This window comes from Mesocricetus auratus, unplaced genomic scaffold, assembly GCF_017639785.1.
Source record: "Mesocricetus auratus isolate SY011 unplaced genomic scaffold, BCM_Maur_2.0 Super-Scaffold_100027, whole genome shotgun sequence".
In the NCBI taxonomy this organism is placed as follows: Eukaryota; Metazoa; Chordata; class Mammalia; order Rodentia; family Cricetidae; genus Mesocricetus; species Mesocricetus auratus.
The window spans coordinates 24849388-24864108 of NW_024429208.1; the positions used below are offsets into that span (position 1 = coordinate 24849388).

Genomic DNA, 14721 nt, shown 5'->3' on the forward strand with positions numbered 1-14721 from the left:
TGGCCTTCTCAGGGCAACAAGACACCTGCAGAGTATCATAAGTGGCCTAGGAACAGCCCACTGAGTCTTGACTGGCTCCTTTTAAAGTGCCACAGAACTCCTAATCCACAGTCAGCACTGAGGGCCACAATTCAGGGAATGGCCTGTCACTCCCTGTCAATGTCAAGCTTGTCTTCTTCCCGTAACCAGACATATCTCAGATCTTCACATGGCTCCTGGAGTCTGAGCATACTCACCAGAGCAGGCCATTGGAAGGAGAGATGGTACCTGGGGCCCTAATTTCATCCCACCTTCATCAGCCAAGCCTCCATTCTCCCTCCCTCAAGCACCCATGACAGTCCCCACCTGCAGAACTTACCAGGCCACATCCTGTCCTCCGTAAGTGAAATAGAACTATCGATGAGAATGGAATTCATTCATCTCTCTCCAAGTTTTCTAAAAAGTACACTTTATTAAATGTGAGGTACTAACTGGCAACTGAAACATGGGCCAGAGGAAAGTCATTGTCTCACAAGTGTTTGGGCTCCCCCAGATTTCGCTTGTGACTATCGTGTTCGGATCTAGGGACGGCGGGATGTGCTTGCTGTTATCTTTCACCTAAGAACTGAATTTCCAGGCACACGTGTCTTGGCTGGGAGACCAGTGTTAGAGTGGACAGTCTTCAGTCTCTGCATATCTTTTTCTTAACCTTCCTCAAAGGACAAGGCCTGCCGCCTCCCTTCTCCAGCTCATAGTCTCCAAGGGTTGGAAGAAAGGACGGTACTTCTATCACACCGCCATCTCTGAAACAGCCGTGTGGTGCCACTCAAAGCCTGGAAGAATCTCATCTTCACAACTCTTCTTTCTCCTCCTCTGCACAGATGCAAGCTGCCCGCTGACTGTTCATAAAAGGCCGGCAACCCAGGGTCCACACGGTGTTGAACACAGTGTCAGCCAGAGAATCACAGGCTGCTTGAAAAAGATGAATACAGACAGAAAGGTCAGCAGAAACCACCCCTCAGCAGGGGAGGCAGCATATTTCCAAGGTGATCCCCAGAGGATGGCAGAGACAGCGTGCAGAATTGAGAGGACCAACATATCTTTAAGAGATACGCTTTCAGAAAAGCTTCTCTTTGGTCCAGTAAGACAGATACACTTGCTGGTGCCTCACATCTGTGATGCCCCTGGGGAAAGTCATTAGAAATCCCACATGATTTTAGAATACCCACTCAGAAAAAATACATCTTCCCCAACTCAAGGATGTCATAGTTTGGACAAGAGGTGGAGCAAGCAGACAGGACAGCAGCTAATCATTTATACTACACCATGAAGACAATGACCATAAGGTGACTGGGAACTCTCGGAAAGGTTCCTGTCCCTTGGGAGAAGGGGCTCTGAGGGAAGGCATCTAGAAAGGGTATCATGGACATGCCAGAAAATTTAGACAACTTAGAGGAAATGGAAATTCCACACTGAACTGACTCAATGAAACAGAAAATGAAAACAGATTATTAGTCCCCCCAAAAATACATCTCTCAAGGAAATCCACTGCCATATTGTTTCAAGGGAATTTTTGGTAGATATTAAAAAAAAACTAATAGCAATCCCTTCTAAATTAGGGTTATGTCTTTCATTTTATGAGGTCAGTATTATGTTGATAACAAAAATCAGACAGAAAAACCACAGGAATAACAAACCACAGGTAAGCATCTCTCATGACTAAATGCAACATCTTCAACAGATACCAGTCAGCTAGACTCAGAAACATGTAAAAGGACTGACACCATGCCCATGTAGGCCTTGTCCTAGGAACACAGTAAAATCAGTATAGCATAACACCTACCAATAGACTAAAAGCCACACGCCACATTCTACAGAAAGACTTCAATACCTTGATAGAAACAACTCAACAACCCAGGAGGAGGACTTGCACACCTGACAGGGTCATTTAGGCCTGTCTCATGCTCAGGGATTTCTTTGGGAGATGATGCCTATGGGGTTGAGTGTGTGACTCTGTAGACATATTCAGCTGGTATTTAAATGAGTTAAATCATATGTAAATCACATCACTGTCTTAGTATGACCACCAAATACTCAGAGTGTTTCATGCAAAAGGAACTCAAGGGTGGAAAATCTGGGCCTTTGACCCAGGTAGATTTCAGCTCAGGGGGCCCAAAGGGAGATCTGTATGTCTGCGATGATGCTGAGGAGGCAGCCTAGAGCTAACCCAGAGGTAGGTGATATTAAAATGTAGTTGGCCTCAGTGGGTGACCCTCACTTGGATGGAACATAAAAAAAAAAAAAAAACACAGAATTTACAGCAATCTGGCCAGTGGGAAAGCAGTAAGATACTTAGAAAGGAAAAATCAATAGGACATTGGCCTAGAGCCGTCACCTGACCTGAGCCTACAGCAGTGATGGTTCTTTCCTACCCTTTGTGGACACAGGATAGAGTTCTCCCTTTTACAAGGCCCAGTTTTACTAAAATTCCTGAGCCCTCGCACACTCACATTAAAACTCATTTCTATGAACCACACCCAAGATGGTTTCCACAGTTGGTATCTCTGTGGCTCAGAGGAGCCTAGTTTCCAACCTTTCCCATCTTGGATGCTTTGAACTTTAACTCCAGGTTACCATTCCCTGGCTTCAGAAGTGGAGAGATTAAAACCTTTTGGACGGTAAATTAAGACAAAGAAATTACAGAGTCAGAGCTGGAAGCTCAGTAGTTAGGCAGTGTTTAAGAATAATTATCCAGAAGCACACAGAAAGCTGGACACACACAAAAGGGGACTTTTGAAGTTCCAGACTAAGTGCAAACCATGAAAAAGGGGCTCTAGCCAAGCCACGTGGTCCTATACAGAGGGACCACTGAGTGGAAAGTTATTTAACAGAGGCATGGAAAGCGTTATCTGCGGTCTTAAAAGAAGGGTTTTCATTCTGTGGAAGTGTGGCCATGACCTTTTCCAGCAGGAAGGGTGCCAGCAGCCCTTGGACAGCAAGAACTTTTGTGAAAGAGCACCGAGCCTCTCCCTCTGCCTTTCCTGCACACTCTGACCATCTCTCCCAGTAAAGGGGGGCCCTGGGTAGCAGCAAAACTCCCTGTCACCAGGAAGTGTCCTTAAGAGACCTACCTTCCACGTTGGAGACAAAGCCAAGGCTCCGCTTGAGGTCGGAGCAGATGGAGTGAAGACACCATCGGAATTTTGCATCGCAGCGGTATTTGTTGGCACCACAGGTGTCATAGCAGACGTCCAGCTGGTTACAACACTTGGTCATTGCTGGAATGCCTAAGTCCATCTGTAAAAGTGAAGCAGGAAGGTGCCACGTTTAGACCGAGGACCTGAGGCAACCCTGTCCAACCTCATTACAAACTAGCCGCTTCTCCAGTGTGTGCCACGTATTAGATCTGTTCAGAAGCACCAAGGACGCAGAGGAATAAGCTCCTTGCCGTAGGATGCTCAATTTGAATGTTACTTGCTTCGTATGAGATCCTAGTCTATTTATTTCATCTTTCCTTTTGTGAGAGTAGTCATTTTCAGATCCACAGTCAGATGTGGTGATGAAAACAGAAACCAGAGGGGCAATGGAGATGACAGAGCAGCAGGAGATTCACATTCGGTTAAAACTTTACATTGGTCTGAGGGTCTGCTGAAGAAAAAGGTACTGAGGCTACTGTAAAAAAAAAAATTCAGCCTCAAGTAACTGGAATGTGACTTTGTCAAGGACTCATCCTCTTCAGCACTCCTTTAAGGTGTATCTTGAGTTGGAGAGAAAAATGGGGTGCAGGACATTAAGTGCCCAAAACACAAGAGGAAATGACGTCAGAGTACAACATTGCACACACTAAGCGTCCTATAAACAGCTGTGTCGATTGTGACATAAATAAGAGCATCACGCAGAGCTGGGACACGGGGACTGTGGGGACAGTGGAAGGAAGACCAAGGGCATTATGAGAAATGAGGGTACATTGGCGTGGGATGTGCCTCAGCTGCGACAGTGTTTGCCTAGGGTGCATGAAACCATAAGTTCTATCCCCACGACTGCGTAAGTCAGGCCTGGCAACCTGTATCCCAGCATTCCTGAGGCAGAGGCAGGAGGATCAGAAATTTAAGGTCATTGTTGGTCACATTTCAAGCTTGAGGCAGCTTGGACTACATGAGACCCTGTCTTAAGGAGGAGGAGGAGGAGGAGATGAAATAAAATGAGAGTAGACGCAGAGCAGGAAAAGAGAATGGGCAGGTTAACAAGTCAGTTTAGTTGGGTTTTAGCAGGAAATGTACGTGTGTGCATGCAAGCATTTGTGTGCATGGGAGAAGCTTTGTGGGTCTTAGAGTCTGGATCACTGGTAGTACCTGAAGCACCAAGTCTCAGCACCACATTATAAAACTTATTTGCCTTCCAAGTTAGAGTTCGTACATAATCCTGAGCTAGGAAGAAATTACTTTAAAAAACAAAAATATGGGTATGTGCATACTCAGTGGTGTGTGAGTTCGTTCAGTAGTGCAAGAGAGCACTCAGTGATGCATGAGTGCATTCAGTGGGGCATGAGAGCACTCAGTGGTGCAAGAGAGCATTCAGTGGGGCAGGAGAGCATTCAGTGATGTATGAGAGCATTCAGTGGTGCATGAGAGCACTCAGTGATTCATGAGAGCATTCAGTGGTGCAGGAGAGCATTCAGTGGTGCAAGAGATCATTCAGTGGGGCAGGAGAGCATTCAGTGGGGCAGGAGAGCATTCAGTGATGTATGAGAGCATTCAGTGGTGCAAGAGAGCATTCAGTGGTGCATGAGAGCACTCAGTGATTCATGAGAGCATCCAGTGGTGCAGGAGAGCATTCAGTGGTGCAAGAGAGCATTCAGTGGGGCATGAGAGCATTCAGTGGGGCAGGAGAGCATTCAGTGATGTATGAGAGCATTCAGTGGTGCAAGAGAGCATTCAGTGGGGCAGGAGAGCATTCAGTGGTGCAAGAGAGCATTCAGTGGGGCATGAGAGCACTCAGTGGTTCAGGAGAGCATTCAGTGGTGCATGAGAGCATCCAGTGGTGCATGAGAGCATCCAGTGGTGCATGAGAGCATCCAGTGGTGCAGGAGAGCATCCAGTGGTGCAGGAGAGCATCCAGTGGTGCAGGAGAGCATCCAGTGGGGCAGGAGAGCATTCAGTGGTGCATGAGCTCACAGAGTATGTGAGGTTGGTGCCAGGGAGGACATCTTAGACACCTTTGCAGGTTCCTGATCATCTGGGTTTGGTTTCTTGTCTGTTAGTTTTTCCACACAGGTTCTTATGTATCTCAGGCTGTCCTCAAACTCATCAGAGCCTTGAATGAATCCTCCTGCCCCCACACCTGGCTTTGGAAGTTGGGATGTGGATGGGAGATGATGCAGATCTGCTTTCAGGGTGTGGGTGAGGTGTGTCATCAGTGATGGCAGAGCCTGTCCACACTGGTGCCTTTCAGTCCTCTTAGGAATCCAAGGCCACCTGACACAGAACAAGGACTTCCCCTGTTTAAAATGCCCTTAAGCAAAGCAAAACAACAACAAAATCACACTAAAGACAGCCCAGCTCATTGGATGGGACACAAACTGGTACTGTAAGTCTTGATAGGCTGTCTGGTGCCTGAGACAAAGGATTTTATCTGGCCACTCTACACAGGGCAACTGCTCATTACTGAAGTGTAATGACTACCACTCCATTTGCTCAAATGGGAGATTCTTGAACTGCTTCTAAATAGTGTGAATCCATTTGTTTGTTTTATGAGATGGTTTCACTGTGTAGCTCTGACTGGCCTCAAACTCACCTACTTCTGAGTGCTGGGAGTAAAGGTGGGCACCACCACTGTACTGCATTAACTGATTGATTGATTGATTGATTGATTGATTGATTGATTGATTGACTTTGGCAGCAGTGGGGACTCAACTCAGGTTTTGCACATGCTGGACAAGTGTTCTACCACTGAGCTACACACTCAGTCCCCGTGCATCCCCTTTAGAATGACTAAACTCACAGCTAAAAATGTGTCATGTCTCTAACACTGAGTTGAGAGGATATTCTTGCTTGTGTTCCTACACTTATTGCTGATTGTGAACAAGCGGGCCCAGGCTCTGTGCAAGGGACAAGAACACTATATGCAGAGATACCTTCCTCCAGGACATGTAGTTTCATATACTTAAGAACACATGTTTAGCCAATAGCAGTCAAGCTTCTAACAAAATCAGTGTGTGAGTAAGCATTTCTGATGGAAACATGAAAACTGCCCAGAGGGTGGAGGACATATCTGCAGTTGGCATGGAAATACCAATTGGTGAGCAGCAGGTCGGTTAGAAGAAGGCTCATGGAGCCGGGCGGTGGTGGCACACGCCTTTAATCCCAGCACTCGGGAGGCAGAGGCAGGCGGATCTCTGTGAGTTTGAAACCGAGCCTGGTCTACCGAGCGAGTTCCAGGACAGGCTCCAAAACAATACAGAGAAACCCTGTCTCGAAAAACCAAAAAATAAATAAATAAATAAATAAAAAAGAAGAAGGCTCATGGAACTACTTAGATGACACCTGCCCAGTGAAATTCTTGAATCAGCTAAAAATTGAGGCTTAGCCGTTTGCGATTCAATAGGGGGCTGGAGATGTAGCTCAGAGGTTAGGAGCATTGACTGTGCTTCCAGAGGACTCAGCAGCCACATGGTACCTCCAGTCCCAGAGACTCTCACGCCCTCTTCTGGCCTCCATAGACACTACAGGCATATAGTGCACAGACATACATGCAGGCAAAAAACATACACGCACATGAAATAAAATTTAAATACATATGATATATATATCATATGTATATATTAAAAGTCTTCATAAAAGGAGACTATTCAGGGCCTGAGATGGCTGTCAGTAAGGTGCTTGCCAAGGCAACATGAAGACCTGGGAGTTCAATTTTCAGTGCTCATATAAAGTTGGATGCCTCTAACCCATCCATGGAAGGTGGAAACAAGGGGATTGTGGGCCAAGAAGTCCAGCTACATTGGTATATCTAGACTGAGTAAGAGACTCTGCTCAAAAAATAAAGAGGATCTGGGGTGATGGCTCAGTCAGTAAGTGCCTGCTGCATAAGCCAGTGTCCCAAGTTCTGATCCCCAGACACACTGGGGGGGGGAGACAGAGAGACAGAGAGAGAGAGAACAAATCAATATCATAGTTGATGTACCTGTAACTACAGTTTATAGCCCAGGGCCTTCAAACAGCATCTCCCCTAACAGCAGTACTATGGTTCTTAGGAACCCTGACAAACTTAGCTCTTCCCCCCTCAATCAACCTAGTTGGAGAGCTTCTAATCACAATTACACTATTGTTATGATCTAACCCATTGATTATCCTTGTAGGAATTAATATCCTAATTACAGCTCTATACTCTCTTTACATTCATTGTAACCCAACGAGAAAAAAATCACACCCCATATAAATAACCTTCAACCCTGTCATACACAAGAACTAACACTTATGATAAGACCCCTCTTTTAAAGTGATAGTCAAAAGCATCTATGAAATCTGTGTGTGTGTGAGAGAGAGAGAGACAGAGACAGAGACACAGAGAGAATGTGTGTGTGTGTGTGTATGAAATCTGTGTGTGTGTGTGAGAGAGAGAGAGAAAGAGACAGAGACACAGAGAGAATGTGTGTGTGTGTGAGAGAGAGAGAGACAGAGACAGAGACACAGAGAGAATGTGTGTGTGTGTGAGAGAGAGAGACAGAGACAGAGACACAGAGAGAATGTGTGTGTGTGTGTGAGAGAGAGAGAGAGAGACACAGAGAGAATGTGTGTGTGTGTGTGAGAGAGAGAGAGACAGAGACACAGAGAGAATGTGTGTGTGTATGTGTGTGTGTGTGAGAGAGAGACAGAGACAGAGACACAGAGAGAATGTGTGTGTGTATGTGTGTGTATGTGTGTGTATGTGTGTGTGTATGTGTGTGTATGTGTGTGTGTATGTGTGTGTGTGTGTTCATGGATGTTCAGGTGCTCTTATGTGTGTGGGTGTGCATGCACTCATGTGAGTTTTTGAGTGGAGGTCAGAGGACAACCTTAGCTATTATTTCTCAGGTGTCAATTAACTTGTTTTTTCTTTGTTCGTTTTAAGTCAGAGTCCATCTTTGGCCAGGAACTTTCCAAATAGATTAGTTTGCTGACTCGAGAGCCCTAGGTACCTGGCTGTCTTCACCCATCAGTGCTGGCCTTACAAGCAAATGCCACCACGACCAGATTTTTAATATGGGACCTGGGGATCAAACTCAGGTTCTCTTGGTTGCAAGGCAAGTGCTTTTCTGACTGAGCTATCATCCAACCCAACTCCCAGGGTCTCATGTAGCCCAGGCTAGCCTCAAATTCACTGTGTAGTCAAAGGTGACCTTGAACTTCTGATGCTCCTGTTTCAATCTCTGGAATGCTGGAGTTACAAGCATGTGCCATTACACCTAGTCTATGTGGCACTACCTAGGGCTTCATGCATGCAGGGCAAGGACACTACAAAACCCAGACTCTTCCAAGAAACCCTCAAGGAGATCAAGTCATCTCTTGCTTCTAGAAGAAGCTGAGGGTTTGAGAAAGGGTCGGTGAGGAGCTAACAAATCGCAGTAAACAGCGGGTGTGTCAAACTCCAAACTTTGTTGATTTGACACTTTCAACGGGAAGTCACTGCTTTGCCCAGAAGTCAACCAATATAATAATCAGTTCTTTCTGGACAGTGACAGCCACTCCAGTCCATCGCTGGAATGAAGTACTGTTTTAAATAAGGCAACGTCATCCAGTCATCTTTAAATTGTATCTTGATGTCATAAATCATAGGCAATGCTTATCGGAGTGACTTTGAAGCTCATAGATACCAGAAGCTTAGCTGAAGGAAGCAGTCTTTGAGAAAAAAAAATGCTCAAATGTCTACCTTGAAAATTCTCTCCCTCCCCTCAGTCTAGTTTAACATAAGAAATCAGACTGAGTAGATTCCATAAGTGATCACTTCCTTCAGTGACCAGAGCTCTTGGATTGCTCTTACTCAAAACCGCATCGATCAAGAAGGTAACATTAGTGGTACATACACTTCCTGGTACCTTGATACCCAGGAAATAGGAACCGCAACCATTTGGCTCCTGAGGTTTGTAGCCAGGTCTGGGCATCGGCGCCTTTCCTAGCAGGAAGAAAGGAAAAAAATAATATATATATATATATGTATTTAGAAGATGACATTCATTCATCAAATAAAAATGTTCCATTTTTCCTTTAAACGTCGCTGTCCCCATAAGATACTCACATTAAATCGGTAGTGAGGAGGAGGTCACCAAAAACATCCACTTTACCACTTTACCTACTGAATTACCATCTCCTCCAGACAGTGTGGGGCCACATCCCCAGTACAGGGCAGTGCACTGCCGGTCACACACGGACAGACTCAGAATCGTAGCTGTGCCATCGGAGACTGACTGCACTGAAGGATGCTTAGGGAGTATCCGCAGGTGCAGATAGCATCCCTGACCGCAGAACAAAGCAAACACCTGGTGTTCAGGACTCTAACTCCAGGGGATCCAACATCCTCTACTGGCCTCCACAGGCACTACATACAAATGCACATAGCTCACAAACATGCATACATATAATTTTAAAATAAAATTTTAAAATGTAAAACATTTGTTTTTAATTATGTGTATGTATGTGGCTCTATGAAGTAGTACATGTATGCTCTCACTAATGTCTGTGGAGACCATAGTTTGGGACACCCTGGGAGCTGGAGATACAGGCCTGGATGGGATGCAGCTTAACTGCTGAGTAATCTCCCTGCCCCCTCAGTCCTCGTGTCCTGGGTGTATAACTACAGATCAGCCATCGTTCTTGGTGGTGGTTGTTCTCGAATGGTAGCAGGACCTTGAAACTGTAAGAGTGTGTTCTGCCATGGGTCTATGCTCCCCCCATCCGCAAACACTTCTATTGTGACTGTGAGCCTCAAGCTGGTTAAGTTCTTTCAGTTACTGTTCAGTTCGGGCTCCTCAGGCCCCACAGTTAAATACTGGATTTATTTCCTGTGTATGAAGTGTGGGTGCGTTGGAAGTGTTTCAGGTAGACATTCTGCACCTCCATTGCCAGGTACATGGAAGCATCTTGCTTCTATCTTGTTCTATTGGGTTGAGGGTTTGTAATGTCTTTGCGAGTGTGGGTGAGGTCATAGGTGTATGTGTGTGGTGTGTGCATATGTATGTATGGAATGTGTGTGCTGTGAGTGTGGCGTGTGGTGTGTATGGTGTGTGGGGCTGTGGGTGGAGTGTGTGGTGTGCTTGTATATGTAGTGTGGTGTGGTGTGTGTATGTGTGGTCCATATGTGTGTTGTGTGTGTAATGATGTGTAGTGTGTATGTATAGTGTGTATGTGTGGTGGCGGTGTGTGTGTTATGCATGTGAGGGAAGTGCTCTTACACAGGTGCTGGGATTCGAATACAGGTCTTCATAATCAGGGGTTCTTGCGTATGCCGCCAGCACTTAAAGGACTGCCCCGCCTCCCCAACTCTGAAACCCTAAATACACTAGACCAACCTCAGGCTCTCAGAAATATTTATGCAGCAGACACAGCTTTTGTGGGAATTAAAGAAACGTGAGTCCTTCTGCAGCTGTTCAGGCCAGCAACCCAGTTCTAGGGGGTTACTGCTCCTCTTTCTGAACACTAGACCTGACCTCAGCCCCAAGTTCCCATTTGCTCTCAAGCCCAAGCCCAGGACCCGTCACTATCTTCCCACGGTCTCATAACTTTTGAAATTTCCCTTATCCTGCTCTCTGTGTGTGTGTGTGTGTGTGTGAAAGAGAGAGAGAGAGAGAGAGAAAGACAGAGACAGACAGACAAAGAGACAGAGACAGACAGAGACAGAGAGAGAGAGCTGAGTGAGGGAGTATGGTGTATGTGTGTGTTTAAATGAGAGCATGTGTGCATGTGTGTGTGGGTGAGTGTGAGTGTGTGTCCGTGTGTGAGAGGGTGGCATGTATGGCGGTGGGTATATCACAATGGGGAATAGAGTCTGATGTCAGCAATTGAGTCACACATGGGCAAACAGTCAAACCCTGTGGTGTAGTTCAATGTGATTGGCTCTTAGAAGTAAGATTATGGGGATTTTATCTTTTCTTCAGATTGTTCTTTTTACAAGTTTTAACTGGAGTGACAGTTGAATCTAGGCAAAGGTAGCACACCCTAGCCTCGAGCTGTCCTTTCTGGTTTGATGTTCGGAATTTAGGCATCAGCAACATGCTATGTTGACATGTGGACTTATTTCCTGGTGTGGTTGGCAAGTTGAAACTCTAGTTCCTTGGCAAATGGTGGCCCCACTCACTGCCAGACTTTTGTAACCTGCCAACTATAAATGGGCTTCATCTATTTTAATGATCGGAGGTGTGAATCAAAACAAGAATAATATTTTATGACATGTGAAAATGATATGAAATCCACATTTTAGTGCCCATAAAGAAGTTTTATTGGGGCACAGCCACACTTATTTGTTATGCATTAGCTGTGGCTGTTTGCACGGGAGAAGAAATCACAGAGTATTGCTACAATCTTGAACTGAGGATGCTTTTCTAATCAAGATATAAAAGTCAGAGGCCATAAAGAGATTGACAAATTGGATCTCATAAAACATCAAGCCTTCTAAACAAAGTTAACATCATAAAACACTTGCGAGACATCAGGAGGGAAATTCAGGAAGAGTTAGCCACGACACTCAACAATGACACCCAACAATGCTGCCTCCAGCCACGTGTCCTGTGCTCTTGGCCATCACTGGGTGGAATAAATCAGAATAACTCTATGATCTCAAATGTAGAACCTAAGAAAGGAAAGTCAGTTTCTTAGAAACAGCGAGCAGAAAGGCTGAGAGGAGAGAGTGCGGGGATGGGGAGGACGGAGAAGAAAGGAGATCTTGGTCAAATGGCCCATTTTGATAGAAGGAGGAATGCGTTGTGTTAGTTTGGTTTTTTAAGACAGGGTTTCTCTGTGTAGCTATGGAGCCTGTCCTGGAACTAGCTCTTGTAGACCGTGTTGGTCTCAAACTCACATAGATCCACCTGCCTCTGCCTCCCAAGTGCTGGGATCAAAGACATGTACCATCACCGCCCGGCATAAGTTTAGTAATCTACTGTACTAATGATCAGGGCTAATGACAATGTGTTGTATGTTACTATTAGGATTTGAACCTACAATGTTCCATGGGGACTGGGGAAATGCCTCAGTGGGTAAGAATATATACCTGATGCTTGTTGTGCAGCTTTAGGGCCTGAGGTCAAATCTATAGCATCTATGCAAAAAGCTGGGCCTGGTTGCTCACACACCTGTAACCCCAAGGCTGTAAGATTAGAGACAGGATGGCTGCACAGATGTCCTTTTCTGGCCTCCATGCATATATATGGGTGTACACACACACACACACACACACTGCTCCCCATGGGTTCATGTTTTAAGTGTCAGTTTTCTGGCTGATGAAACTGTTTGGGGAGCTGAGAGAGGGCCTGTGTGTCAGGAGTAGCTGTCCAGGACCAGGCCTTTGATACATCCAGCCTAGCTATCTGTTTCTCAGTATTACCTGGTGAACCAGCCTCCACCAAGCTCCCTCAGGCCACAGTTCCTTCCTCAGCCTTACCTGCCCCCCCATAATAAGCAGGGATCTCTGAAACCGGGAGCCAACATAAGCCCGTCCTCCCTTAATTATTTCCAGCTGCAAGCAGACAAACACGACCTCCCCACTGCTGCCAGAACAGACTTCTAATCTTCTCATGACAAATAAAAGGAGAGTTGGTGAGAGTCAGTGGCTATGGTAATCAGCTGTTGAACCTTTCCACAATGGATCAGAGCATCAGGTTTTATTATTTTTGTTGACTTAGATTTTTTTTGAAAAGATTGATGTTTAAGCATCCTTTGTAGGGAAGGTGAGCTGAGAGACTACCTCAAGAGTCTCACTGTGTAGCCAGGCTGGCCTGGAACTCCAGTCTGTCCTGCCTCAACCTCCCCAGGAGCCTCGATTGGATGTGGAGTCGGCTGGCCCTTCCCAATCAGAGGCTATCCGAGCAAAATTTGCTGAAGTCTTTTGATGCCATTTTGGTAGACAAGGAAGAACAGGATTGGGTTTACAATTTTACAAGAAGTCCTACTGTTAGATGTTTGCTAAGCCTTGGGTATTATTGACAACATCTGTGTTGATTCAAATGGCAGGCATTAACCCTTTGCTGCCTCCTCAGGGGAAACTAGACTGGCTTACTGCAGCGACCTGGCCTCTGCATCTGTCCCCCTAACTTTGGTAAATGGGGCTGAGGGGTCTAGGATTTGACCCCGTGACATTCTCACGGTAGCTGCAGTGATCTTTTGCTTGTGCCCCGGGGATGCTAAAGCTACTGGAAACAATGGTTTGACCATTATCTCTCTTAGTACATAAGGAAGCCATTTTCCTCTCCCCAAAGCTGAGGACCAGTGGTGCAGGCTGTGTATGTCCCCGCTGTTCTCAGCGTCTCTGAAAAGCTAGGTTTTGGCTGCTGAGGAAGTATTCCCCAAGTGTGTTCTCCACCTCCCCTGCTAGGCTAAGTAGACTTAGCATATTCACCTGAGCCTACCGCGGGGTATTTGCATACACTAAACCTAAACCATCCGAGACGCGTGCTTTTAAAGAACATTTTTTAGGCCCAGGTGCTGCTCAGTGTTGGATCACACACTTGGCAAACAAGGCTTGAGTTAAAATTCCCAGCACCACATTAAGCAGAAGGCTTTTCAGAGCTGCCAGGCCCCAGGCCCAGGCAGGGACTCTGCTCCAGTGTCTTCCACGAGAATGGAAAACTGGGCTCCAGCCTAGCTCCTGAGCAAGCTGACTTTGCAACTCGGCAAGGTAGGCATGGGTACCCACCCCAGGTACCAACTCTGCCTCTGGTGGCTGGGGACCCTGGTGGGCTGCAGCGATGCCCTGAGGCTACTGCCTGAGGCAGGCCTGGGCCGCTCCCTTGGGAGTGTCTAGCAAATCACTGCCAGTCAGAGGCCTTGGCAGGGAGAGTTCATTTTGAGCTTCTGGGATTCGGAGTTGTTTGATCCCAGACAGAATCTCCAAACATCCGCTTCCGTTTCCTTCCCTAACTACATCTCAGAGCCCGTGAGCTTCCTCGATGCTCACTGCCCCAGCCTCCCAGCAAACTCATGAAGGCCTCCATGACGACTCCCAGGAAGCTGAGTGGAGCCTGAATTTCAGATAAATCATAATTGATCAGGGGGATACGAGTCCCAAACGTCACCCCAGGCTCCTCATAGGAATTTGTTGTCTGCTTGGATTCCTGATGTCGCTACACCTGATAGCTCAGCCTGGCATCCTGGCCTACCTGGTGTAGGACAGATGGGACCTGCTGAGCTGCCCGTGACCCCCCACCCCCAGAGTAGGCACCCGGGTACTCACCATATCGGCACCGGTACTGACAGACCCCGTTCTTGCCTCCCAGAAGCTCCATGAAGGAATCAACATAGCTGTTGACGGACTCGAAGCTGCCCCGCAGGTGTCGCAGGCCCCAGTCCGAGTAAGATTCCTCTCCCTTGAGGCTGGGGTCACTCTGAGCCAGGCTGCCCACCAGGCCAAGCCACAGGAGGAAGAAGGCGCAGGGCAGCTCCATCCTGCACACAGGTAGGACGCTCGCTGCTCTCGTCCCCCACCCCAGCCAGGGTCCCAGGAAGCCTGGGGACACACACAGCCCCGTGCCCGGGCTTATCGCAACAGTCAGTCTGT

The 14721-nt window shown here is 46.7% G+C and overlaps 1 protein-coding gene and 1 long non-coding RNA gene across 8 annotated transcripts in view; one reads left to right on the forward strand and one right to left on the reverse strand.

The window, feature by feature from the left end:
• Positions 1-431: 431 nt before the first annotated feature.
• On the reverse strand, positions 432-14608 carry Pla2g12b (phospholipase A2 group XIIB). Of its 4 annotated transcripts, none has more exons than XM_040732014.1 (4): positions 14398-14608; positions 9053-9129; positions 3111-3276; positions 432-951 (listed from the first exon to the last, which is right to left on the reverse strand). In XM_040732014.1, the coding sequence occupies exons 1-4, from the start codon at positions 14606-14608 to the stop codon at positions 830-832; spliced, it is 576 nt and encodes a 191-aa protein (XP_040587948.1). In that variant the 3' UTR covers positions 432-829. The 4 variants fall into 4 exon arrangements, with proteins under 4 accessions (XP_040587948.1, XP_012969434.1, XP_005070911.1 ...); XM_013113980.3 differs by having other exon boundaries at positions 432-948; positions 9041-9129; XM_005070854.4 differs by having other exon boundaries at positions 9041-9129.
• Positions 13674-14721, forward strand: part of LOC110341019 — a 31811-nt gene continuing 30763 nt past the window's right edge. Inside the window, exons 1-2 of one of the 4 annotated variants that reach the window (XR_005871256.1) lie at positions 13674-13842; positions 14441-14619. This is a non-coding gene — a long non-coding RNA (uncharacterized LOC110341019). The remainder of the gene's footprint in view (positions 13843-14440; positions 14620-14721) is intronic. The other 3 variants (XR_005871255.1, XR_005871253.1, XR_005871254.1) reach the window with 3 other exon arrangements.